Source organism: Carcharhinus amblyrhynchos, chromosome 5 (genome assembly GCF_965287045.1).
Source record: "Carcharhinus amblyrhynchos chromosome 5, sCarAmb.v2.hapA, whole genome shotgun sequence".
Classification (NCBI taxonomy): domain Eukaryota; kingdom Metazoa; phylum Chordata; class Chondrichthyes; order Carcharhiniformes; family Carcharhinidae; genus Carcharhinus; species Carcharhinus amblyrhynchos.
This window is the reverse complement of record NC_137328.1, coordinates 29,952,022-29,979,959: the sequence shown is the minus strand read 5'-3', so window position 1 is coordinate 29,979,959 and position 27,938 is coordinate 29,952,022. Positions and strand designations below refer to the sequence as shown.

Sequence of the window (27,938 nt, the reverse complement as noted above, 5' to 3'; positions counted from 1 at the left end):
TAAGGTAAGAACAAAGGGTGGGAGCCTCAGTGGTTAGCACTCTGTCTCACAGTACCAAGAACCCTGGTCTGATTCCAGCTTTGAGTGACTGTGTGGAGTTTGCACATTCTCCACCTTTCTGAGTGGGATTCCTCTGGGTGCTCCGTTTTCCTTCCACAGTCAAAAGGTGCGCAGGTTAGGTGAACTGGCCATGCTAAATTGCCCCTTAGTGTCACAAGATATGTAGGTTAGGGGATTAGCAGGGTAAATACATGTGGTTATGGGGATAGAGCATGATGCTCTGTCAGACTTAATGGTCTGAATGGCCTCCTTCTGCACTGTAGGGATTCTATGAGGCAAGGCCAGAAAGAAGCAACATCAGGAGAAACGGCTGGGAGTGAGGGGCCTTGGGACGTGGGTGGATGTACTGTGGGAAAGGTCATGTGAGCTGGCAGGCCATAGAGAAGGAAATCTGTAGCAAACAATATTGAAGTGAAACTGGCAATGTTAAATGGATATATTGATACTACTTTATTAATGATCTTAAATTGCAACAATGTGTAAAAAGTCCAAGAGATGATTCATATTAGATCTACAAATGGAGAATTGAAAAAAGACATATTGACGAGTTGCAGAAAAAGATTTTAGACTGGGGAAGAGTAGATTTTAACAAAGGCAGGCAGGCTCTGGCCAAGGTAGACCAGGATGAGTTACTTGGGAAAGGGGGGGGGTTCAATGATGAAATGGAGAGGGTACAGGCCCAACATGTTCCCTCTAGGGTAATAGGAAGGTGTAACAAACCTAACATTCAGGACACAATGAGAAGGAAAAGGGACTTTTAACAAGTATAAGGGGAGTAAGTCTGTGGAGGCATTAGTGGAGTACAGAAAGTGCAGGATGGAGCTTAAGAAATCAATTAGGAGAGCAAAGAGAAAGCTCTAGCTGGTAAAAGTGGGGAAAATCTGAAGATATTCTAGAGTTGTATCAATGGGAAGAGGATAACCAGGGGAAAATAGGGCCCATTGAAGACTATGGGTGAAATCTACGCTTGGATAGATAGATTGGCAGGGTGTTAAATAAATATTTCACATCTGTCTTCATTCATGAAAATGAGGAGGTAGTTATGGAACTCAGGGAGAGAAATTGTGAGGCTCTAGAGAAAACTATTAATGGACTTCAGTGTACTACTGAAAAGTGCACAAGCAGATATCTGGTAAGTATTCCAGAGTCAACTAATCCATTAACATTCAGTGTCCACCTTCTCAGAAGAGGAGCAAATGGGAAAAGACAGGCACAAGAGCAGAGTAAAATAGAGTCCATGAATAACAAACACTCCAATTTCTAAACACATCCAACCTTCTTAAGTGTAGCAATCAGTTCACTGTGCTTCTGCAGGTGCTGTGGAGTAACCTGAAGCGCAGCAAGTTCATCTAAGGCCTCAATACATTTCTTCACATCCTAAAGGAACAAAGCATTGTATCATTTCTTTTAATTGCAGAAAATACAATACAGAATTCCTAAATGCAACATTTAAAAACAAAAGTTAGATATGTCATTTGGTTTAAACATGAAATCTTTAAAAAGTTGAACAGTACAATTTGTAATATTGGAATGACATTGTAATTAGATGAAATCCTAATCCTTTTATGCCAGCATGTCAGTAGCAATGTGTTGTTGTACCATCTGCAGTGCAGTTTCACAACTTTAGTTGCCAACATCATGTCACGTTTATGAAACCGCATAAAGTGAAATACAATGAACTGGAGCAAAATCGTTTACTTTAAAGTACTTCATATTTTTGAAGGCAGAACATATAATGTTGAAACATCAATTGATCACACTGCCATAATTTGCATTCTCAATTCCCGTGGAGATCAAAGCATTAACACGTGCTTTACTAGCAAGAATTGATATTCATAGAATCCCTACAGCGCAGAAAGAGACCATTCAGCCCATCTGCATGGATAATAATCCCACCCAAGTGCTATCCCCATAACCCCACAAATTCACCTGACACTAGGGGTCAACTCAGCATGGCCAAGCAACCTAATCCACACATCTCTGGACTGTGGGATGAAACCGGAGCACCGAGAGGAAACCCACACGGACACAGGGTAAATATGCAAACTCCACACAGAGTCACCCAAGGCCGGAATGGAACCTGGGTCCAAAGAACAAAACAGCCCGGGAAACAGGCCCTTTGGCCCAACGAGCCCACGCCACCATTTTAACACTACCAGTCCCCTCCCCTCCACCCATGACCCTTATCTATTGTTTTATGGCCATCCAGATTGAGGGAAACTAATTTAGGGACAATTTATTACTGCCAATCAGCCTAACAGCACATCTTTGGGGTGTGGGAGGAAACCGGAGCACCCGGAGAAAACCCACGCAAGCACGGGGAGAATGCGCAAACTCCCACAGACACTGGCCCAAATCCATGTGTCTGCACAGCAATCAGTGATAGTCACTGAGTTGTCGTGCTGCCCAGTATCTGGTCCAGTTTAAGCACACACTAACGACATGAAGCACTAGGCCAATCTCGAACAACCAAGAGCAGCCCAAGTACGACCCATCGCGTGTATGCCCCTCGTTGGACACAAGGCAGACCGACTTAAAACCAGCCACCAGTCCCTGGAGTTGAGAGGCAGCAATGCTAACCATTGTGCCGCCCCGGTGGGTAGTTAATGGGATTTAACAAATCCAATATGATTTATACTATACATAGGGCCATTGCAGCACAGACCATTCACCCACTGAGATCTACACAAGCTTTTTAGAACAATCCAGTCAGTAACATTCCTCCGTACTGACACCAAGGTTCTGCAGGTTTACTTTTCTTAAGTGCCCATCCAATTTCCTTTTGAAATCATCAATTATCTGTTTCCATCATACTTGCAAGCATCACATTCCAGTTTGTAACCACCTGCAGTGTAAAAAAGTTCTTCCTCGTATCAACACACTTCTCTTGCCCAAAACCTGAAATATGCGTGCCCTGGTCTTTGGCCCCCAGTATTTGTACCATCAGCTATTCTTCATCTACTTTATCTAAACCTGTACAACTCTAAAACCTCCCTCAATCTCCCTTAATCAAAAGAGAACAATCCTAGTTTTTTGAATCCAATTTCTTATCTAAAATCCCTCATTCCTGGAACCAGTTGGGTAAATCTCTTCCGCACTCTCTCAAGAACCTTTACATCCTTCCTAAAGGTGACCACTGGATCCATACTTTAGTTGTAGTCTAACCAGAGCTTTATGAAGATTTTGTATAACTTCCCTGCTTTTGGACAAAATGGCTCTTACTTAAAAAGTCCAAGATCTGATATCGTTTACCACTCTCTCAATATGCCCTGCCACCTTCAAAGACCTATTTTGATGGGACTGATGGATTGAGTTATAAGGAGAGGGTGAATAGACTGAGACATTTTTCTCTGGAGACTGAGGGGTGACCCTATAGAGGTCTATAAAATAATGAGGGGCATAGATAAGGTAGATAATCAATATCTTTCCCCAAAGGTAGGAGAGTCTAAAACTAGGAGGCATAGGTTTAAGGTGAGAACGGAGAGATACAAAAGTGTCCAGAGGGGCAATTTTTTCACACAGAGGTGGTGAGTGTCTGGAACAAGCTGCCAGAGGTAGTAGAAGAGGCAGATACAATTTTATCCTTTAAAAAGCATTTAGATAGTTACATGGGTACGATGGGTATAGAGGGATACGGGCCAAATGCAGGCAATTGGGATTAGCTTGGGGTTTTTAAATAAATAAGGGTGACGTGGACAAGTTGGGCCGAAGAGCCTGTTTCCTGCTGTAAACCTCTACAACTCTATCTATAAACTTTTAAATTCCTCTGTGCTTTGCACTCACTTTCCAAATGCGCCTTTAAGTCCATATTTCATCCCTCTATTCCTTTGCCAAAAAGCAGCACCTCACACGTCTCCATATTAAATTCTATCTGCTATCCCCCCGACGTTCATTTGCAATCAATTGGCATCATCCTCACTGTTTTATGCACAATTTAAATGCTTACTTTCTAAATTGCATCAATCCTTCAAAATTCGCATCAACCGTCCAGATTAATACCAGAAATTCCTTTGTATTGTCTGCAGGAGAACTGAAAAGAAAACACACACATTGGGCTCCCCCAAAACCCATTTACTTTTCACTCTCCATCCTTAAAATTTTTGAAGTTATTCTAGTCACACAGTAAAATATTAAACCCTTAACTGCCCTGTTAATCACTCAGTTATGTCAATGACGACCTTCTCAGGGCCAATAGAATTGAGTGGCAGCCTTTTGGGCAGCACGGTAGCACTGCTGCTTCACAGCTCCAGGGACCAGGGTTCGATTCCCAGCTTGGGTCAATGTCTGTGTGGAGTTTGCACATTCTCCTCTTGTCTGTGTGGGTTTCCTCCGGGTGCTCCGGTTTCCTCCCGCAGTCCAAAAATGTGCGGGTTATGTTGATTGGCCATGCTAAAATTGCCCTTAGTGTCCTGAGATGCGTAGGTTAGAGGGGTATGGGGGTAGGGCCTGGGTGGGATTGTGGTCAGCGCAGACTTGATGGGCCGAATGGCCTCTTTCTGTATTGTAGGGATTCTAAGTCATTTCCATTGATGCCCACCAGTCAAGAAGTTAAAAAAGATTCCACTGGCTTTCATGACAGTCATGCATTCTTTGCACAAAGAGATGACAACCCTGGTAAGTTGCAGAACTCAATATTTACTTGAAACTGTTGTCAAATTCTTTGAAGAAAGTATGCTGAAGGAATCACGTGTACTGTGGGTAAAGGGAAATCGGCGGATATACTGCACTTAGATTTCCAGAAGGCATTTGATAAGGTGCCACATCAAAGATTACTGTGTTAAACAAAAGTTCATGCTGTAGGGAATAATTTAACAAAGAACAAAGAAAATTACAGCACAGGAACAGGCCCTTCAGCCCTCCAAAGCCTGCACTGATCAAGCTGCCCGACTTAGCTAATGCCACCTATCCTTCTGGGGACCATATCCCTCTATTCCCATCCTATTCATGTACTTGTCAAGGCGCCCCTTAAAAGTCACTACCATATCCGCTTCCACTACCTCCCCCGGCAACACAAATGTTGGCACGGACTAAAGATTGGTTCGCTAACAGGAAGCAGAGTTGACATGAATGGGTCTTTTACTGGTTGGCAGGATGTGATGAGCAATAGTGATCAGTGCTGGGGCTTCACTATTTACAATTTATATAAATGATTTGGATAAAGAGATTAAGGGAAGATTGCTAAATTTACTGGCGGCACAAAGATAGATGGGTACGTAAAGTGTGAAGAGGACACAAAGAGGTTAAGTGAGTGAGCAAAAATCTGGCAAATCAAGTATACTGTGGAAAAATGTGAAATTGACTATTTTGGAGCAAGGATTAAAAAAAGAGGCTTATTATCTAAATGGTGAGAGAGTACAGTGCTCAGGTGCAAAGGAATCTGACTGTCCTAGAGCATGAATCACAAAAGGCTAAAATACATGTACAGCAAGTAATCAGGAAAGTTAATAATTATATGTATATGTAACAATTATATGTGAATGTTTATAATTTGAAGGGAATTAATCACAAAAGTAGGAAGGTTATATTTCAGGAGTGCAGAGCACTCCTGAGACCACATTTGGACGATTGTGTACAGTATTAGTTTCCTTTTTTAAGGAAATATAAAAGTACATAAGAAACAGATTTATTAGACTAATACCTGGAATGGATGGATTTGTTTTATGACAGGTTAGGTTTGCACCCACTGGAGTTCAGAAGGTAAAACTGGTCTGCACACATCACTCATCATCATTGGATTTGCCAAAGGACAAGTTTATTATTTCAGGCAATTTGATCAAAATCTTTAAAGTCACGAGAGGTATTAACAGGCTGGATATAGAGAGGATGTTTCCTCTTGTCAGAGAATCTAGATCTAGGTGTTGTTGTTTAAAAATATGCGGCCGCTCATTTAAGACTGAGTTGAAACCAAATATTCCCTCTCACTGGGTCTTGAGTTTCTGGAACTCTCTTCCTCAAAAGGCAGTAGATGCAGAATCTTTGAATATTTTTAACTAGATAGATTCTTGATTAACAAAAGGGTGAAAGTTTAGGCAGCGGTTGAAATTCCAATCAGATCAATCATGATCTTATGGAATGGCAGAACGAGGGGCCAAGTGTTCCTAATTCATAGGGTTGTAATATAATCAATTGGCACAGTTCTATTACTCTGTAATGGAACTTACAGATTGTTCTCTTCATCATAAATAATCTTGAGTTAGGAACTGACTCAATTTAGCATTCAAACTACTGAGTACTCACAGGTTTGTCAATCTTCAGTGATAATTTAATTTCACTGTGTAATTTTTGAAGTCTCAATTCCATTGACATTTCTGTGAACCAAGGGAAAGAAAGTCAGATTTTATTAAGTATAATCTAGTTAATCTTTCTGATTATAGTGCATCCAACAGGTAGATTCATACCTCTTTTTTTCTCAATTTTCTTGAAATTGAGTTTTTCTTCCTTTTTTCCTTCTTTTTCCTCTTTGGTTTGCCTAAATGGAAGGATAAATCTGAATTTTAACAGCTGAACTGCATCTATGCGATCTCTCACCCCTGAATAAAGAATAACAAGCTCTGCAACAAAAACAAAGTACAACACAGGAGCAGAACGTTTGGCCCTCCAAGCCTGCGCCGATTGTGACGCCTGCCTAAACTAAAACAGTATGCACTCATGGGGCCCGATTTTACCATTGTGCGGGCGCAAAAACTTGGTAAAGTTGGGCGTGAGGCAATCTGCGCCCAGTCAGATGCCTATTTTAGCAAGGCCCGAAAATGGCCCTGATTCGATTTGTACCCAAAACGGGCGCAATGGGGATTTAATTGTATTTGCATGTATTTAAATTGAATTAATAGGCTGTCTGCCCAAAGTTACCATCATTTCCCCCTTTACCATCGTGTTCGGGCGCTCCAGCTTCTGAAGAGGTAAGTTCAGAGCTTCCAACAGCTTTCTGACTCAGCTCAGTGGTGGTGGTGGTAGTGGTAGGGGGGTAAAAATCAGATCATTCTCGGGAGTGGAGTGGAGTGGGCGGGGGAAGGAGGAGGAGGCGGCGGCGGTGAGGCGTGAGAAGGGAGGCCCGATCATTTTCTGGTTGGGGTGGGAGGGCGAGGAAGAGGCAGGTCAGATGTACCTCTCGTGGGGATGGGGGGGAAGACAGGAGGTTGAGAGAGGCTAGATTGTTGTCTGGTTGGGGGTTGCAGATCATTCTCTGATGGGGGTGAGGAGGGAGGCTGATCAGATGTATCTGGTTAGGGGGAGGGGGAGGAAGCAGACAGATCGTTGTCTGGGCGGGGGGGGGGGATGATCATTCTTGGGGTAGGGGGAAGACAGGCATGATTGTTCTCTGGTTTCAGGAGGAGGGGTGGGGGAGGAAAGAGACATGAGGGAGGTGGGTTAATATATCTCTGGTGGGGGGAGGGGTGAGGCCCAATTGGTCAATGGTTGGGGTTGAAGGGAGGCCAGGTGGATCTCTGGGTGAGGGGGACGGACAGGGGCACGGGGGACCACTGCCACTCTGCAGACGATTGGTGTGGAGGAAGGGGGCAAGGGGTCAAGATCGGTCTGGGCAGCGGGGATTGTTTTGGGGGGGGGGGGGATGGAAAAAGGGGACAGTTATGTTGCGAGGGTGAGGTGATGTCTGTGGGGGCCATCGCCCCTGCTTTTTGCTCCCAAGCCGCTTTATTGGCTTTTAACAGCCCAGGAGCAACGTGACAGCAGTATGTTTTTCAAATTATTTTCTAACTGCGCACGCGCAGTTCAGAGCTCTGACTGTTTCAGCCCCGCCCACAGTGCAATTCAGACTCAAATTTTTTTTCTGGCTAAGTGGTAATGGGAGCGCCTGAAAGCAGATTTTGAAGTTGGATGTGAATTGTGTCCAGATTCAGCACTTAGAATGAAAGTGGTAAAATTGGCCCCATGCAGTCCGTATCTTTCCATTCCCCATCATATTCATGTATTCATCTACTTGCCCCTTAAATGCTGCTACCGTACCTACTACCACCATGTCCCCAGGCAATGCGTTCCAGACATTCGCCACCCTCTGTGTAAAAAACTTGCCTCGCACATCTCCTCTAAACTTTTCTCCACACACCATAACCCTATGTCCCCTAGTACTTGATTTTTCTACCCTAGGAAAGAGCATCCGACTATCCACTCTGCCCAATGCCACTTAATCTTGTGGACTTCAACCTCTGTCGTTCCAGAGAGAACAAACCAAGTTTATCCAACCTCTCCTCATAGCTAATACCATCCAGACCAGGCAACATCCTGATAAACCTCTTTTATACCCTCTCCAAAGCATCCATATCCTTCTGGTTGTGTGGCAATCAGAATTGTACACAATATTCCAAATGAGGCCTAAGGTTCTGTACAGCTGCAGTATGATGTGCCAATTTTTATACTCAATGACCCGACCAACGAAGGCAAGATTGCCGTATGCTTTTTTTTGTCTACCTTATCCACCTGCGATGCCGCTTTCAGCAATCGGTAGACATGAATGCCCAGATCTCTCTGCCCATCAATACTCCTAAGGGTTCTACCATTTACTGTATAATTCCTACACGCATTGGACCTTCCAAAATGCATCATCTTACACTTGTCTGGCTTAAACTCCATTTGCCATTTCTACGCCCAAGTCTCCAACCGGTCTATGCCTTGCTGTATCTTCTGACAATCCTCTTCGCTATCCACAACTCCACCAATTTTTGTGTCATCTGCAAACTTACTAAACAGACGAGCTACATTTTCTTCCAAATCATTTATATATACACTATAAAAAACAAAGGTCCCAGAATTGATCCCTGTGGAACACCGCGAGTCACAGCCCTCCATTCAGAAAAACACCTCTGTCTTCTATGGCCAAGCCAGTTCTGTACTCATCTTACCAACTTTCCTCTGATCCCGTGTGACTTCATCTTTCGTACCAGTCTATCATGCAGTGCCTTGCCAAAGGCTTTACTGAAGTCCATGCCTTTCCCTCATCTAGCATTTTTGTCACTTCCACGAAAAACTCAATTAAGTTAGTGAGGCATGACCTCCCCTTCACAAAACCATGCTGTCTATCGCTAATAAGTCCATCTGTTTCCAAATGTGAGTAAATTCTGTCCCTAAGAATCTTTTTTAATAATTTCCCTACCACTGATATAAGACTCAGCGGTCTATAATCTCCTGGATTATCCCTGCTGCCCTTAAACAATGGAACAATATTGGCTATCTTCCAGTCCTCTGGAGCTTCAACTGTAGCCAATGGGAATACAAAGATTTCTGTCAAGGCCCCAGCAATTCCCTCTCTCGCCTCCCTCAGTATTCTGAGGGTACAGCCCATCAGGCCCTGGGGACTTATCTACCTTAATGCTTTTTAAGATGCCCAATACCTCCTCCTTTTCGATATTGACACAATCCAGATTATCTACACACCCAAGGCTCCTCATCCATCAAGTCCCTTTCTTTGGCAAACACTAAAGCAAAGTGTTCATTTAGTATTTCACCCATTTCTTCTGGTTCCACACATAGATTCCCTCCACTATCCTTGAGTGGACCAACCCTTTCCCTGGCTAACCTCTTACTGTTTACATACTTATAAAATGCCGTAGGATTTTCCTAATTCTGTTCTCCAAGGGCTTTTCATGACCCCTTTTAACCCTCCAAACTCCTGCCTTAAGTTCCTTCCTACATTCTTTATATTCTTCAAGAGCTTCATTTGTCCTAAGCCTTTTAGAAGTTACGGAATGCTTCCTTTTTCTTTTTGGCAAGGCTCATAATATCTCTTATTATCCAGGGTTCCTGATACTTGCCACACTTATCCTTCATTCTCACTGGTACATGCCGGTCCTGAATTCCGATTAACTATCATTTGAAAGACTCCCAAATCGGATGTTGATTTACTGTTTGTATAAAGCTCAGAACTTTGCACGTAATAGGACATGGAATACAAAAGTTTCAAGCAAGTTTATCATTCTGGCACGCTGTGGAACTATAAATGCTTTACAAATGACTTGAACCAGCCAACATCTGATAACCCCATGACTAATTAAGATGCCAGTTTTCTCTGTATAAATACTGGTAAACCTTGTACTAAGACCGAAAATGATCAGTGCAAAATTGCATACTGAATCATAAAACTGAAAATCATTGCCCAAATCAAAGAAGATACTGTGCAAACATCCAATTTGCAAAGAATGGTTTACAGATGGCTTAAAGATCAAGAGACGTTGCAATGAGTACCAACAGAGATGGATGAAGGTTGTCAATCAAGAGGGAAAGCCCGAAATATCGACAATATACTTCTTGACAAGACAGCAAGAGAGCCAAGGATGAACCCATATCCAGACCTTCAAGCTCAGGCTAAGAAGTTTTACCAATAAATGAGTTTGGAGCCAGAGCAGCATTTTGCAAATTAATATAAGAAAACAATGGCCTGCAGAGGAGGTAGTCACAACACAATTTCCTGCCGAGTTAAAAGATAGCCTTACCAAAGGATAAACCAAGTCTACAAACATGACGGGACAGTTTTGCGCTTCAAAAAAATAATGGGAGAAGAAATAACACTAACAAAACAACCGCATTTAAATAGATAACAACAAAGCTGACAGTTCTCATTTGTTGCAACAAAACTGGTCTGCGCATGCCACTCATTATCATCGGATTTGCCAAAGGACACTGCTATTATCATATATGCCTAAAATCACTACCATGACTACCATATCACTACTTTTGGTAGATAGCTGCGTTAGGAGTCACCTGGTTAAGGATATTAGTGAACCAGATGGATTTTCATGACAAAAGATGCTTGTGTTATGTCACATTAATCAAGCTAATTATATTCCAGATTTATTAATGGAATTCAAATTCCACCAACTGCTCTGGTGCGATCTGAGTAAGAGCATTAGTCTGGGTCTCTGACATCATTGCTGTTTCCTCAACATTAATGGCAGTAGAGAACTGATCAAGAAAATGATGGGCAATAAGGATGACAGGACAACTAATCTGAAGAGACCAATATGAAAGAGAGAATCTACAAGAAGCTTTCACTGAAGAAAAGATGCTTGAAAGCCAGAAGAGTTGTGAACTATGATGGATTCAATGCCCACAATCTAAACAATGTCGGGTCAGTACCTGAAGCTAAATTAGATACCATAAATATTAAAACTTGCACTGAGTATCATGTCCAAGAAGCTACCAACAAGACAATGCCAGATGATAAAATATTGGCCAGTATAACAAATCAAAACCCACAAGATTTAGAGCAAACTGAAGATGACTATGATAATACCAAGACAGAGTCACAATCATCATCCCCTAACTTCATCCATTACCCAGAAGAATTGCTGAGATGGCCGAAGCCAATGAAAGACCTATAGCACAAAAACCATAGCAAAAGCAGAGGCTAGTAAAAGACACACCACACCCATTCATTTAATAATGGCTGCTTCATACTTATGTTCATGCTTCTGATACTAGGAAAAATACTTGAATTGACCTTTTATTCCTGCTCCTGACTTGGTGCTTCTGAACTTCATTATGAAGCAGTCCTATGAAGTGGATCACTTTATGAGGGAGGGTCCAGTACCTAGATCTAGGATCATTGCATCAGATCAGGAGGTAAATGATACCAAGTTAAAAGGCAAACAAGTCCGAATCCCTAAAATATAGTAGGCCATTCAGCGTATTGAGTCTGCAACAACTCTCCAAAGAGCGTCATCTTACCTAACCCTGCACATTTTTGTACCAAGAGGGGAAACCTGAGCACCCGGAGGAAACTCATGCCAGCTTAGATAGAACATACAAACTCCAAAGCAATGACCATCAGAAACCCTACAAATACTGGTATGCTGCAAATACTTCCATCTTTAGCTCTCAATAGCAAGCAGTGATTCCCCAAGCTTTTGTAACTGTATTCCCAAATTTATTAGTTGGGAGGTGGATAGTGAAGAAAGGGAGAGAACATTAAACAAAATTGCTTGCCTAAACAATAATTAGGCCTCAACGACCAGCTTGTAGCTAAAGTAAATGAAACATAGAATAATTTGCTACAAGGAGCAGATCAGGGGTAAAAGTGGCTAAATATGTGAATCAGAGGTAGATAAAAGGGTATGGCAGGAGCAAGACTCTGGGATAAAGTTTTGAATTTTCTTTCTGACCAACTGGCACAGAAACAGGCAATTAGTTTCCTTCTGTGCAACAATCTTCTAGCTCCACATAAAGAAAGTATCCTGGAATAATCATGGCCCAGCTGTGACCCATCATTAGGGCAGCAAGTACTGACCTTTGATGCAAAATATTTAAATAATCAACATTTTCTCTAGTTCAGTACACAATAATATCAACATAAACTGGTACTTACAGCTCATCCTTTTTGCTCTCCTCCATTTTGCGGAGCTTTTCCTCTTGGTCTTTTTCATTTTGCTTTTTCAATAGATTTCGTCTATTAGCAGCATCCCACTTCGTTTTCTTGCTTTTCTCTTCCTTGCAATATAAAAAATCAACGAAAAAGTGTTGTAAATGACAAAAGGTAAAGAGAACACTAGATAAAGGTTTAGTCGTGAAATAAACAGATCTGTTCTTTGACAGAAGGTTATAATTGAAAGCATTTTAGCACAAGCTGACCTGTGAGCATAGTCTCAAGATATTAACCTGCAAGTGTGAGAGACATGTTGCAGGATTCCATTATCTCAGAAAATGCCACAATTTTTCCCACTGAATAACCAAACTGAATAACCCCACAAAGATAAACAATCACATTCAGTAGTAATAGCAGATCTTGATTGTACAATGAAAGCTAGTGGACAATTCAATAATAATTAGAACGATCCTGGAAAACTTGGAAATGGGGGAGGGGGGTTATGGCGTGTGAAGAAAACTGCTCATTCCGACAATAAGTCAGGCATCATGTCTTTCAAGGGCAACCACAGAACATGGAATTTAACCACATGCATTTGGTAGTCACTCAAAAATGTAGAATTAGTACAAGAGTCAACTCCCAAAACACACATCAAGAATGCATTTCTAATCCAATATTTTACTTGTCAGGAAGAGTCAAATCAAATTACTGATTTTCAAACCTGCTTCTGGCAGACCATTAAAGATATATAGACACTGTCAGTAGTTTGACCAGAGGAAGATGAACAAACATGAATCAGGTTAAATAAAGCTCAAATCCATGCTTTTAGATAGACTGTACATACTTCATCTTCTGGTTCCTCCTCTTCTGACTCTGACATTGACTTAGTCTTGGTATTCCTCCTTCGCTTGGGTTCTGCAAGGTCCTTTTTTCCTTCCTTTTTAACAACTTTTTTTGGTTTGTCACTCTTTTTTTCCTCTTTCTTCTCTTCCTCCTCTTTTACTTTCTTGTGCTCTTGTTGCTTCTTTCGTTTTTCCTCTGTGACTGCCTTCTTTTCCTCAGCTTTGTTCATAACATCATTCTCACTGGCAGTACAAACAACACAGCAGTTACATAATATTCAAACTAGAAATTAAATATCAGCAGAACTTAAAACAAGAGGTTTTAGTAGACAAAAAAGGCATTTATTCAGATTTCTAGTCTGAAGTGTATTTCCTATCACTTTCTCCACACGATTTAAAATGGAAATTGAATTGGTTGAGGAATAGCTTCCCATCGCAAATTTCCTGTCCACTTACGTGGTCATTTGGGCTTTGTTTCAACATCTAACGGGACGGCACAGTGGTTAGCACTGCTGCTTCACAGCTCCAGGGTCCTGGGTTTGATTCCCGGCTCGGGTAACTGTCTGTGTGGAGTTTGCACATTCTCCTCGTGTCTGCGTGGGTTTCCTCCGGGTTCTACTATTTCTTCCCACAGTCCAAAGATGTGCGGGTTAGGTTGATTGGCCATGCTAAGAAATTGCACTTTAGTGTCCAGGGATGCATAGGTTAAAGGGATTAGTGGGTACAATATATGGGCCTGGGTGGGATTGTGTTCAGTGCAGACTCGATGGGCCGAAGGGCCTCTTTCTGCACTGTAGGGTTCTATGATTCCATGATTCTATGATCTCATCTAGATACTAAAGATGTACGAAAGTGTACTAATATTCCAAGACGTACTAATGAAAACTTAAGTTGTATAATAGAAGAATTAGTTAGCCATTCATGAAGGAAATTAGTCAGCCATTGGAAATGCTTTGTTCCTCCTAAAGGCTGTGAATGTTGGGTCAAGTAAAATTTTAAAAGCAGTGATGATAAGGCTTTTCTAGGTAAGGGTATCAGGGATTTAGAGGTCAGATGGGTAAATGAAGTTGAGGAATAGATCAACTATAAACTAATTAAATGGCAGAACAACACAAGGAACTGCTTTGTTCCACTTCTGTTTTACGTTTCCAGCATTCGCCTCTCAAAACATCATTCACAAGATTAAGGGAATTGATAAGGCCTTGAAACAACTAATTCCTCTATTCTACAACATAGGGTTTCTTTATCTTTCAGATGAGATGTTAAACCAAAGCCCTAAATGACCTCTCAAGTGCACAGGAAACAAATCCCACAGCGCTACTTTGCAAGGAAAACTATTCCTCAACCAACATCATTAAAAAAATCTTGTTTATTGTTCATTTGTTTGATGGCAGAATGGGTATTATAATTACACCCCTACTACCACCAACCTTTCAACAACAATGAACTTATTTGTACAATATGAAGCAGATTGTCTATCAACCAATGTCAGTAAATTACTGATCACACTGCTGTTTGCTGGATCTTATGATAAACACATCAGGCAGATGAATGTGTGGCTTGAGAGCTGGTGCAGGGGGCAAAAATTTATATTTTTGGATCATTAAGATCTCTTCTGGATAAATGAGTGACCTGTCCAAGAGGGACAGGTTACACCTGAACTGGAGGGGGACTAATATCCTGGCTAGGAGATTTGCTTGAGCTGCTCCGGAGGGTTCAAATTAGTTTGGCAGAGGGGTGGGACCCAAAGCAGTACGGAGACAGAACAGAAGGTTGAGGACAGCACAGAAGTTAAAGAGAGCACATTAAATAGTAAAGGCAGTGTCAGTATTCCTAGTACCAGACAGATCATATAAAAGCAGAGCAGAGAGCAAGGGAAGTCCAGATTAAACTGCATTTATTTCAATGCAAGAGGCCTGTCGGGCAAGACAGATAAGTTCAGGGCATGGATGGGTATGCGGGACTGGGATATTACAGCAATTGCTGAAACATGGCTAAGGGAGGGACAGGACTTGCAGCTCAATGTTCTAGGGTACAGATGCTATAGGAAAGATAGGACAGGAGGTAAGAGAGGGGTAGTTGCACTTTTGATTAGGGAAAACATCACAGTAATATCGAGAAGGGATATATCCGAGGGTTTGGCCACAGAGTCTATATCGGAAGAACTGAGAAAGGAGGGGGGGGCCTTTAGGCCTCCAAACAGTCAGCGGGAAACTGAAGAGCAAATATGTAAGAAGAAAAATAGGGTGGTAAGGGATAGTACAGGATTTTAACTTCCCAACATTGACTGGGACACTCATAGTATTAGAGGGTTGGATGGAGAGATGTTGAGTGTATTCAGGAGGAATTTCTCATTCAGTATGTGGATGGCCCAACTAAAGAGGGAGCAAAACTTGACCTCCTCTTGGGAAGTAAGGGAGGGCAGGTGACAGAAGTGTTAGTGAGGGATCACTTTGAGACCAGTGACCATAATTCTATTAGTTTTAAGATAGCTGTGGAGAATGATAGATCTGGCCCAAAAGTTAAAATTCTAAATTGGGGCAAGGCCAACTTTGATGGTATCATTCAGGAACTTACAAAAGTTAATTGGGGGAGTCTGTGGGAAGGCAAAGGGATGTCTGTTATGTGTGAAGCTTTCAAAAGTGTGTTAACCAGGGTTCAGGGTAAGCACATTATTCTTAGAGTGAAGGGCAAGACTGGTAAAAATAGGAAACCCTGGATGACTCGAGATATTGAGGCCCTGGTCAAGAAGGAGGAGGCACATGACATGCATAGGCAGCTGAGATCAAATGAAGAATATAGGAGGTGTAGGAGTAGAGTTAAGAGAGAAATCAGGAGGACAGAAACTGGATACAAGATTGTTCTGGCAGATAAGGCAAAAGAGAATCCAAAGAACTTTTACAAATACATAAAGGCCAAAAGAGTAACTAGGGAGTGGGTAGAGCCTCTTATGGATTGACAATGGTCACCTATGTGTGGATCCACAAGAGATGGGTAAGATCCTAAATGAGTATTTCTCATCAGTATTTACTGTTGAGAAAAGCATGGATGTTAGGGAACTCAGGAAAATAAATAGTGATGGTTTGACATATTACAGAGGTGGTGATGCTGGAAGCCTTAAAACACATCAAGGTAGATAAATCCCTGGAACCTGAAGAAGTGTACCCCAGGACATTATGGGAGGTTAAGAAGGAAATTGCGGGTCCCCTAGCAGAGATATTTGAATAACTGACAGCCACAAGTGAGGTGCCTGAAGATTGGAGGGTGGCAAATGTTCTGCCTTTGTTTAAAAAGGGCTGCAGGGAAAAGCCTGGGAACTGGAGACTGGTGAGCCTCATATCTGTGGTGGGTAAGTTGTTGTAAGGTATTTTGAGAGACAGGATCTACAGGCATTTAGAGATCCAAGGACTCATTAGCAACAGTCAGCATGGCTTTGTGGGTGAAAAATCATGTCCCACAAATTTGACTGAGTTTTTTGAAGGGGTAACGAAGATAGATGAGAACAGTACAGGTGGTGTTATCTACACTGACGTTAGCAAGGCCTTTGACAAGATACCATGTAACAGGTTGTTGCATAAGATTAAATTTCACGGGATCCTGGGTGGGATAGCTAAATAGATACAAAATTGGCCTCATGACAGATGACGTAGAGATGCCGGCGTTGGACTGGGGTAAACATAGTAAGCAGTCTCACAATGATGACAGAAACCAGAGGGTGGTTGTAGAGGTTGTTTTTCAAACTGGAGACCTGTGACCAGCGGTGTGCCTCAGGGATCGGTGCTAGGTCCACTGTTATTTGTCATTGATACTAATGATTTGGATAAGAATATAGGAGGCATGGTCAGTAAGTTTGCAGATGACACCAGGATTGGTGGCATAGTGGAGAGTGAAGAACAGGAATACAGAATACAGGGCTAATGGAAGGACTCTTAGGAGTGTTGACGAGCAGAGAGATCTCCGTGTACATGCGCATAGCTCCCTGAAAGTTGGCACCCAGGTTGATAAGGTTGTTAAAAAGGCATACGGTGTGTTAGCTTTTATTGGTAGAGGGATTGAATTTCAGAGCCGTGAGGTCACGTTGCAACTGTACAAAACTCTGGTGCAGCCGCACTTGGAGTATTGCGTACAGTTCTGGTCGCCGCATTATAAGAAAGATGTGGAGGCATTGGAAAGGGTGCAGAGGAGGTTTACCAGGATGTTGCCTGGTATGGTGGGAAGGTCTTATGAGGAAAGACTGAGGGACTTGAGGTTATTTTCATTAGAGAGAAGGTTACGAAGTGACCTAATTGAGGCATACAAGATGATCAGAGGGTTAGATAGGGTGGACAGTGAGAGCCCTTTTCCTCGGATGGTGACAGCTAACACAAGGGGACATAGCTTTAAATTAAGGGGTGGTAACTATAGGACAGATGTCAGAGGTAGGTTCTTTACTCAGAGGGTAGTAAGGGCGTGGAATGCCCTGCCTGCAGCAGTTGTGGACTCGCCAACTTTAAGGGCGTTCAAATAGTCAGTGGATAGGCATATGGATAACATTGGAATAGTTTAGGTTAGAGGGTCATTAGATTGGTTCCACTGGTCAGCGCAACACCGAGGGCCGAAGGGCCTGTACTGCGCTGTAATGTTCTATGTTCCAACCTTTAAAGTCTTGATTGGTGAATTATTTGCAGCTGAACTATCCACTCACCTTTCATCATCTGAACGTGCAGGTATCACCATGACTTTGGGCCGTCTTCCTCGGGGCTTTGGTGTCTTCACTTCAACGGCTGTATGCATAAAGCATAGCGAGATCCTTAAACTAAAAGCCTCAAGAAATGCAATACTCAAACACTGTCACAGCAAATACTTAAAAGTGCATTATTCAGAATTGCAAAAGCAGGCTCAAGGACCTGAAATTAGACGCAATGCTTTTGTTGGGGTTGGCGGAAGGGAATGAAGGGAGAAGAGCACATGAATTTTTTTAAAAACATCAATTTACTTTGTTGTAATGTTGGTCACTAAGTGACACCTTGAGTACAGCCAAGTTAAATCTATCAAACAGATCTCGAGTTTTCCAAAGTAATGCCACAGCCTTCAGTTTCAGACCAACTTAAAATTTACATTTCTCTTTTGCTAACGTAAATTGAAAATTTTAAGACACCTCAAACACCTACACAAAAATATGCAAGTTGAACATCATACTATTATGAATCTTACTAATACTTGAGAATTGTTTACCCAAAATGAACTATAGGAATCCACCAGACTGCTCTTTCTCCATCTTCTCGAAGCATTTCTGAGTCCTACTGAGGATACCACACCACTATAGTTGTAACCTTATTCTAAACTTGGCAAACAAAGTTTTTTTTAATAAGTACAAACAATTGCTAGTGCTTCCAAAACACAACACAACTGACTTATGACCAAAGACTGCATGCAATTTCATAATAGCCATTTGTTTCCACATTTTAGGTTTTAAGTTCATTCAGAAATTGCTGGCAAAAAACTCGACTCAAAACGAAGAGAGCCAAACTACTTGAAGCAAATTCTTCAAGCTAATCTCAGGCATAATACTGAACCAGCCTTCACTAATGCCCCAAATTAGCCAGTAACCTGATAAATTGCTCCAAAAAAAATCTGATCTTCTGGATATAAGCAAGGCCTTTATCTAATTGTTACCCCTCAAGCAAACAAGACCTAGAAGATGCTATATGGCCTCAAAGGTAACAATTTTTTTGGTTTAGTTTTACAAAGGAGGCAATCTGATAGGAAACTAACAGGTATTGCAGTGAGCTAGCTACATAGAGTTAGACCATTCAGTTCCACTTATCCTACCTTTTTATATCTTTACCTAATGAAGGGGTATCAGCAATTTGTGACACTATTCATACTCTTCCGGTGACTGCCAAATTGCTATCCAAATGCATGGCAAATAAATCTAGATCAGATAAGGTGTATCTGAAAATCTCCAAGAAACCAAGGGAGGAAATTGAAGGATCTTTGGCACAAATCTACAATAAATTATTGAACATTGGAGATGTTTTTTGGGACTGCAGAAAGTTTTTTTTTTAAATAAATGATAGCAAAAGTGGCCCAGGAAACTAGACTCGTAAATTCAAATGTCCATTGTGGGCAAAATTAAGTTATTAAAGATACAATCATGGAACAATGATATCAAGAATTGATGCTCCTCCTATGTAGGCTGGCAGAATGTTATTAATGACGACCCACTTCATAACTGATGCTAGCATCACAAGCAGTAATTAACTCTACAGATACTAAACTGATGAAAATGTTAGATTGTAAAAGCAAAGATGACAAACAGGTATTTTAATAAGCTTGGGAAATGGACAAGATAATTGACGGATCAGATGGGAGAAAAAACTCTAGTTGGGACTATTACTTAAAATTTTATTAAAAAGATGTGGGCCAACTGACAATAAATTGAAGCTCTTTGCTGGATGGCAGGAAGTAAAGCAAACTAGATGTTGGATATATTATAAAATCAAATAGTGAGGTAATCCTGCCTCTCTATAAATTGTGTGCCATCAGTTCTGATTGCCATAGTAAACAAGTGTACTGCAGCTACAGAAGGAATATAGCAGAGGCTAAGCAGAATGAATTGAGAAACTAAATTAGAAGACCGATTATGCAAATTGGTACATTCTCACTGGAAAACTAGAAGGTTGAGCGGTGATACAATTGTTCTAAAATGAGATTAGGAAATTCAGGCTATGACAAGCTCATTCATCTATTTCAGGACAACAGGGTAGAAAAACATGGCTTTTTGAAGCGGGTAAAATTCAAAACTAATCTGCCTAAACATAAATTAAAGCAGTTCATTTACATGTCAGGTTCCCTAGAGTGAAGGTAGAATTAAGTAATGTTGATTCAGTCATGCACAAATGAAAATGATTTAATTCAGAAAATAACATTTTGGGATACCAAATATGAGCAATTTGAGATTTTGTTGTTTTTCATCCATCATCATTGATGACAACCTCGACTTCATTAGTCATTTTGAGGCTGGATGCGGTGTGCCCGAAGATGACTGATCAGGCCAATTCGGGCACGGAATGTCTTGTCACATATTGGACAGGCTTCTGTAGGCACTGTAGTTGCGCTGGTGGCTCTGGACTTGCGCAGCTTGCACTCAAGTTGCACTTCAGCATTGCACCTTGCTTCACATGCTAGACAGCCTTTGTGGATGAAGCAGCGCCAGGTGGGCGGTTTTGTACCAGCGTTTCCCAGGTGGTCGTGTTTATGTCAATCAACTTCAGAGAGGCCTTGAGTGTGTCTTTGACTTGTTTCTTCTGCCCTCCATGCGAGCGTCTTCCAGCAGAGAGTTCCCCAAAAAGGAGCTGCTTGGGTATGCGCTCGGCCAGCATACGGATGACATGACCTGCCCACTGGTTCTGTGCTCTCATCAGCAGCGTGTGGACTGACGTCAGATTTGCTCTAGAGAGACCGTTAATGTCTGGTACTTTTTGTCTTGTCATTTCATGCATAATATTCTGCGAAGACAAGTCATGTGGAAATGATTGAGCTGTCTTGCATGCCTTTGATACACATGCACAATTCACAGGCATACAGGAGGGTAGTGAGTACCACAACACTGTAGACCTTCAGTTTTGTTGCTAGGCTGATTCCTTGACTTTCCCATACAGTGGAGCGCAGTCTATCAAAAACAGAACTTGCTGTTGCTATTCTGCAATTACCTTCTGTATCAATAGTCACTGCTTGGGAGAGGGTGCTGCCAAGGTAAGTATACTGGTCCACTGCCTGTAGTTTCTGCCCTTTGATTGTGATCATGGGTTCTGTGTACGGTGCATGAGGAGCAGGCTTTGAGATATTAATTATCTGTCTAGCAAATACAGCGCATTTCAAAAGAACAAGTGAATTTGGATCGATGATTCCTAAAGCTCTCCACTGCACTTATATGTCATATCTCAAATCGCTCATATACTATCTCACAAAATATTATTTTCAGAATGAATTCAATTTAGTTTACGCTTGAATGAATCAGTACTGAACCACAGTCACTACAGGGTGCCTATTTCATGGAATTGCCACATGCTCTACACCATAGGGCTTTCCTTCATCTCCAGGTCTGTTGTAGAATGAATGAAATAGATGAGCTATGGTCTTTCTCCATATAACATTTACAATGTTCCAAAGTTTATTGTTTAGATAATTGGATGTTAAGAGGGCTTTGGACTTCAGCTCAGTCTCGGTCAAGGGCTCCCTTTCACTCAGTTGTCTCTCCCATGATATTTGCCTTTCTTCACTCAAAGAAAATTCTGAATGCGACTGGAAAAATAATCTTGAGATATTTAACTTCAGATAAATAGATTTATAAACAAACCTAAAATGTTAGTTCCTTCTGAACTGCAGGCTGAAATTGTGTTTTTAATTCATTCACAGCATGCCAGCTTCACTGGCTAGACCAGCATTTGTTGCACATCCTTAATTGCTCTTGTGAAGATGATTAGGTTTCCTTCCTGAACCACTGCAGTCCATGTGGGGTATACCTACAGATCTGCTAAGGTCTTCAAGAATTTTGATCCAATGACATGAAGTTCAACATAGTTCAAGTCAGGATGTTGTGTGTCTTCTGCCCTTGTCCTTTAAGGTGGATAGAGTTGAGAGTTTCTGTTGGCAGTGATTTGAAGAGTTGCTACAATGCATCCTGTAGATGTCACACACTGCTGCCAGTGTGCATTAGTGGTGGAGAGAGTGAATATTCAAGGTGGTGAATGGGTTTTGAATCAAGTGCATTACTTTATCCTGGATGATGTTAGGCTTCCTGAGTGTTGTTGGAGCTGCATTAGGATTTGGCATATCACAACATTCAAAGCTAAGTGCTGATAAATGGAATCAGTTGAGATGTGAGGTGTGTCGGCATGTCTGTGCATATGTGATGGGCCAAAAGATCTCTTCTGCACTGTTAGTTCATCCAGGCAAGTAAAGCATTCCATCACACACCTGCCTTGTAGATGGCAGACAGACTTTGGGGAGTCAGGAGTCATGTTAGTACCTGCAGAATTCCTAACTTATGACCTGCAACGTAGCCATAGTATTTATATGGCTGGGCCGCCACTTCACATTCTAATCAATGGTAACTCCTAAAATTTTGGCAGTGGGGAATTCAGTAATTATGAAGCCTCTGAAAATCAAAAGAAAGTGGTTAGGTTCTCTCTTGTTGGGGAAGGTAATGGCCTGGCACTTACATGACATGAACATAACTTGCCACTTTTCAGCCCAAGCCTGAATGTTGTCCTGATCTTGCTGTAGATGGAGTATCAGAAGATTGGTACAATCAATCATACAGTAATTCACCGGCAAATATTTCTGCTTCTGGCCTTCTGATAAAAGGAAGATCATTGACAAAATGGCTGAAGATGGTTGGTCCAAACCTGAGGAACTCCTGCAACAATATCCTGAGATATCAATTATCCGAGATAATTGACCTCCAATAACCACTGATTTAACCCTTCCTTAATTTCTTCATCTTCATTTTTAGGGATAGGCTGTCAAACCAATGCTCTCTCTGAGCTTCTTGACTCCCACAGAAGGGAAGCGTGACTCCATTCCATATTTCTAGGTTTTCTATCTCATCACATCTGTTCTCACAATGCCACTGTCCACAGCAACGCATCAGATATGCGCTGACACATTTTTCTTGACACATGGCTTTGTCAAAGGCAGGTCATGTCTGACAAACTTGATTTGAGTTCTTTCACGAGGTAACACAGGTAGCGGATGAGGGTGGTGCTGTGGATGTTGTATATTTGGGCTTTCAGACAGCATTTGATATGGTGCCACATGCAGGTTCGTTAGCAAATTAGCAATGTTTGGATTGTTGAGTCCTTAGCAGTATGCATTAGAAGTTAGCCAGAAGATAGGAAATAGAGGGTAGAGATAAATGGGTATTTCTCAGATTGGAGTCAGATTGAAAATGTTCCCCAGAGATCAGTGTTGAGACCCTTGCTTTTTCTGATTGATATAAACTACTTAGAAATAGGTGTTGAGGGCAAAATCTCTAAATTTGCAGATGATAACAAGCTTGAGATTTTGCCCTCAACACCTATTTCTAAGTAGTTTATATCAATCAGAAAAAGCTTGGGAGAATAGTGAATTGTGAGGATGGTGCTGAGCGACTTAAGAAATTGACCAAATGGGCAGAAATCTGGCAAATGAATTTCAATGCAGCAGAAATGTGGAGAGACAGTACATTCTCAATAGTACAACTTTTGAGGAGAGTACAGGAGCAGAGTGACCTCAGGGTTCATGTGCATAATTCTCTGAAGGTGGTCAGGCAAGTTGAAATTGTTAAGGATGTTTATACGATCCTTGGGTTTCTACAGGCATAGGGTGTAAAAACAAGGAAGTGATGTTACACCTTTACAAATCATTGGTCAGGCCACATCTGGAGTAGTGTGTTCAATTCTGCGCACCTTTTTTAAGGAAAGATGTTAAAATCCTGGAGAAAGTGCAAAGAAAGTTTACTAGAATGATACCAGAAAGAGGAATTTTAGATACAAGGAAAGATTAGAGAAACTGGATTTCTTCTCCTTGGAGGAAAGAAGATGAAAAGGTAACCTTATTCAGGTTTTCAACATTATAACAATTTTGACAGGATAAAGACGGATATTCTATTATCACTAGTTGGTATGTGACTGACTCGGGGTCACAATTGCAAGACAATCAGCAAGAGAGCTAGGAATGAAATGGGGAGAAACTGCTTTATTCAGATGTTTTGGATTTGGAATGAGCTGCCAGGGAGAGTGGTCAAGTCCATAGGTTTTAAAAGAGAGATGGATAGATATTTGAAAGTGATCATTTTAAAGAGTTACCAAGATAGGACTGGAGAATGGGACCAGCTGGGTAGCTCTTTCAGGAGCTGGTGAAGACACAATGGGCCAAATAGCCTCCTTCTATGCTGCAAAATTTTGATTCTTCAATTAAGAATTCCTATTCATGGTAGTTGACAGAATCCTAAGCCACGTGCTGCACTTGCCACTCTCATTTCTCTTGGTTCCGCCTTTCCAGAGTCATGATATGATTCTCCTTAAACTCACTTTCTATATCACCAACTGCACATTCAATGGATTATCATCTACCATCTCTAGTGTGATGCCTTCACCCAACATGTTTCCCCCTCATCCACTGCTTCCTTTCACCAATCTTAAAGAAACATTCCCTTTGCAACAATTCATCCATTTCCATTACCTCCTACAACACATCCTCTTTAGAAGTAGAGCACATGGCTTAGAGTTCTGTCAACTATCTGCCCTTTTAACTTCTGTTCCCACCGTTCTAAGTACTAAATACTCCGAGGTGAACACCTCGGTGTTGTATCTGTTGCTCACGATGCAGTCCTCTTTAAATCAGGGAGACCAAGTGATCTTTCTGCCAAACCCCTCTCTTCAGGCCACAAGTATGACCATGCTTTTGATCACTTGCCAATTTAATTCACAGTCTCACTCAGCTACTTTAACCATCCCAATTAAGTTCAAAAAAAGCTATATTAGACACTTCATAGCCATCCAGACGCAACATGGAGTTCATCATTTTCATACCACTGAAAACCATTTTACCCTTGACAGAAGGTGTTGTATGGATTTTGTTCATTAAATCAAGCCTGCCTTCCACTCTAGCATTCAGTTTCTTTCTATTCTTTCAAAGGACAAAGAACAAAGAACAACACAGCACTGGAAACAGGCCCTTTGGCTCAACGAGCCCGCACCGCCATATTAACAATGTGTTTTTCGTCCTCCACCCTTGACCCATGTCTATGCTTATGGTACCCCCAATGGAAACCAGATTAAGGGGAGAATAATTTAGGGACAATTTGTTACACCAATCAGCCTAAGAGCACATCTTTGGGGTGTGGGAGGAAACCGGTGCACCTGGAGGAAACCCACGCAACCACAGGGAGAATGCGCAAACTCCCACAGACACAGGCTCAAATCCATGTATCTGCACAGCAAACAGTGATAGTCACTGAGCTGTCGTGGTGCCCACCTGCTGGTCCAGTTTTAAGCATACACAAACGACGCCAAGTACTAGGCTACTCTCAAACTTTCAAGAGCAGCCCACGCATGACCCACCGTGTGCATGCCTCTCTCCCCAATCCCACTTTCCCAGGAACTATACGTCCTTAAAATCTATTACATTTGTAATATTTTCTAGTCATCCCAAAGATATTGGGGGCCATTCTTCCACCCTGGTGCACTAATTTTCTAGCACAGCAGGGTAAGAGAATCTCACGGTCGGGCATATCCCAACACCAGATTTCTGGTGCTATCAGATCTGCGCTGGAAGCTGGCAGGAAGATGTTAGTTATTTGAATCTTTATTTAAATGTAATCAATGGGCCTGAGACTATGTTCTCCGGGCCCGCTAGCCTCTCCCACCCCAGAGCATTTCACCCTAACGGGGTTTATAGTAGCCCCCACTTTCGGGCAACTATTGGGGCGACCCTGATGGAGCGAAAGGGGGAGGAATCTGGCCCCCCAGGGGATCAGGCTTGAGGTTTGGTGCCCCGGCAGTGCCAACCTGTGCCCCCACCACTGCCCAAGGGACAAAATGCCAATGCCCAGGGGACACCTTGGCACTGCCCATCAGGCAGTGCCAAGAGGACAGGGCAGTGGGGTTCGTGCTGCCACTGAGATTGACGGAGGCAAGCCAAAGATCGGGGGTGGGTCCGGCAGGAGGTGGCACTCTGGGATGGGGGGGGAGGGGGTGGTCATAATCGGGCCTTGAAGGGAAGAGGAAAAGCATTGTGGGCGTCCCAAGCTGGGCAGAAAAGAGGGAGGTTGACAGCATGGAGCCACTCCGCATGCGCAGAGGTCTGCTGCTTTCAGCCTCCTGGGTGAGAATAGGCCCCGTCCCCTGAAATCTAATGATATTCATGCTGGTGGCCTCTGCACTGGAGAGTGTGGGAAATTCTAGTCTGAACTCATACTGAAAAAACCAGCGCGAATTAGAACAAAGAAAATCACAGCACAGGAACAAGCCCTTCGGCCCTTCAAGCCTGCACCAATCATACTGCCCAACTTAACTAAAACCCCCTACCCTCTATTCCCATCCTATTCATCTGATTGTCGAGGAGCCTCTTAAAAGTCACTACCGTATCCGCTTCCACTACCTCCCCCAGCAACGAGTTCTAGACACTCACTAATCTTTGTGTGAAGGTGTTGCCTCGTACATCTCCTTTCAACCTTGTCCCTCGCATCTTAAACCTGTATCCCCTAGTAACTGACTCTTCCACCATGGGAAAAAGCTTCTGTCCATCCACTCTGTCCATGCCTCTCATAATCTTGTAGACTTCTATCAAATTGCCCCTCAACCTCCGTCGTTCCAGTGAGAACAAACTAATTTTCTCCAACCTCTCTTCGTAGCTAATGCCCTCTATACCAGGCAACATTCTGGTCAATCTTTTCTGTACCCTCTCCAAAGCCTTCACATCCTTCTGGTGATATGGCGGACAGGATTGAACACTATATTAAAAGTGAGGCCGAACTAAAGTTCTATAAAACTGCAACATGATTTGCCAATTTTTAAACTCAATGCCCCGGCCAATGAAGGCAAGCATGCTGTATGCCTTCTTGACTACCTTCTCCACCTGTACTGGCACTTTCAGTGACCCGTGTACCTGTACACCCAGGTCCCTTTGCCTATCAATACTCTTAAGGGTTCTGTCATTTACTGTATGTTTTCTATCTATATTAGACCTTCCAAAATGCATTACCTCACATTTGTCCAAATTAAACTCCATCTGCCATCTCTCCACCCATGTCTCCAACCGGTCTATAGCCTGCTGTATCCTCTGATGGTCCTGATCTCTATCCGCAAATCCACCAACCTTTGTGTCGTCTGCAAACTTACTAATCAATTCAGTTACATTTTCCTCCAAATCATTTATATATATTACAAACAGCCAAGGTCCCAGCACTGATCCCTGAGGAACACCACTTATCACAGCTCTCCATTCAGAAATGCACCCTTCAGCTGCTACCTTCCGTCTTCTTTGACGGAGGCAGTTTTATATCTACCTTGCCAGCTCACCTCTGATCCCATGCAACTTCACTGTCTGCACTGGTCTGCCATGAGGGACCCTGGCACAGGCCTTACTGACATCCATGTAGATGACATCCACTGTCACACCCTCATCAATCATCTTTGTTACTTCCTCAAAAAGCTCAATCAAGTTCGTGAGACACGATCTCCCCTTCACAAAACCATGAAGCCTCTCACTAATGCGTTCACTTATTTCCAAGTGGAAATAAATTCTGTCTTGAAGAGTCCTCTCCAATAATTTCCTACCACTGATGTAAGGCTCACCGGCCTATCATTACCTGGCTTATTTTTGCTATCCTTCTTAAACAAAGGAACAACATTGGCTATTCTCCAATCCTCTGGGACCTCCCCTGTAGCCAGTGAGGATACAAAAGATTTTTCTCAAGGGCCCAGCAATTTCCTCCCTTGCCTCTCTCAGTATTCAGGGGTATATCCCATCAGGCCCTGGGGACTTGTCTACCTTAATGTTTCTCAAGAACCCCAATACCTCCTCCTTTTTGATCTCAACATGACTCAAACTATCTACACATCCTTTTCCAAACTCATCATCTATCAAGTCCTTCTCTTTGGTGAATGTTGACGCAAAGTACTCAGTTAATACTTCACCCATTTCCTCTGGCTCCACGCACAGATTCTCTCCCTTGTCCTTGAGTGGGCCAACCC

At 42.3% G+C, this 27,938-nt stretch overlaps 1 protein-coding gene across 2 annotated transcripts in view; it reads right to left on the bottom strand.

Annotated features, from left to right (window-relative positions):
- Positions 1-27,938, bottom strand: part of psip1a (PC4 and SFRS1 interacting protein 1a) — a 62,322-nt gene that overhangs the window by 11,824 nt on the left and 22,560 nt on the right. For both annotated transcript variants that reach the window (XM_080188558.1, XM_080188559.1), the window contains exons 7-12: positions 17,900-17,978; positions 13,218-13,458; positions 12,377-12,498; positions 6,459-6,529; positions 6,298-6,368; positions 1,336-1,437 (exon numbers count right to left, since the gene is read on the bottom strand). In XM_080188558.1, coding sequence (XP_080044684.1) covers positions 1,336-1,437; positions 6,298-6,368; positions 6,459-6,529; positions 12,377-12,498; positions 13,218-13,458; positions 17,900-17,978 — 686 coding nt within the window. The remainder of the gene's footprint in view (positions 1-1,335; positions 1,438-6,297; positions 6,369-6,458; positions 6,530-12,376; positions 12,499-13,217; positions 13,459-17,899; positions 17,979-27,938) is intronic.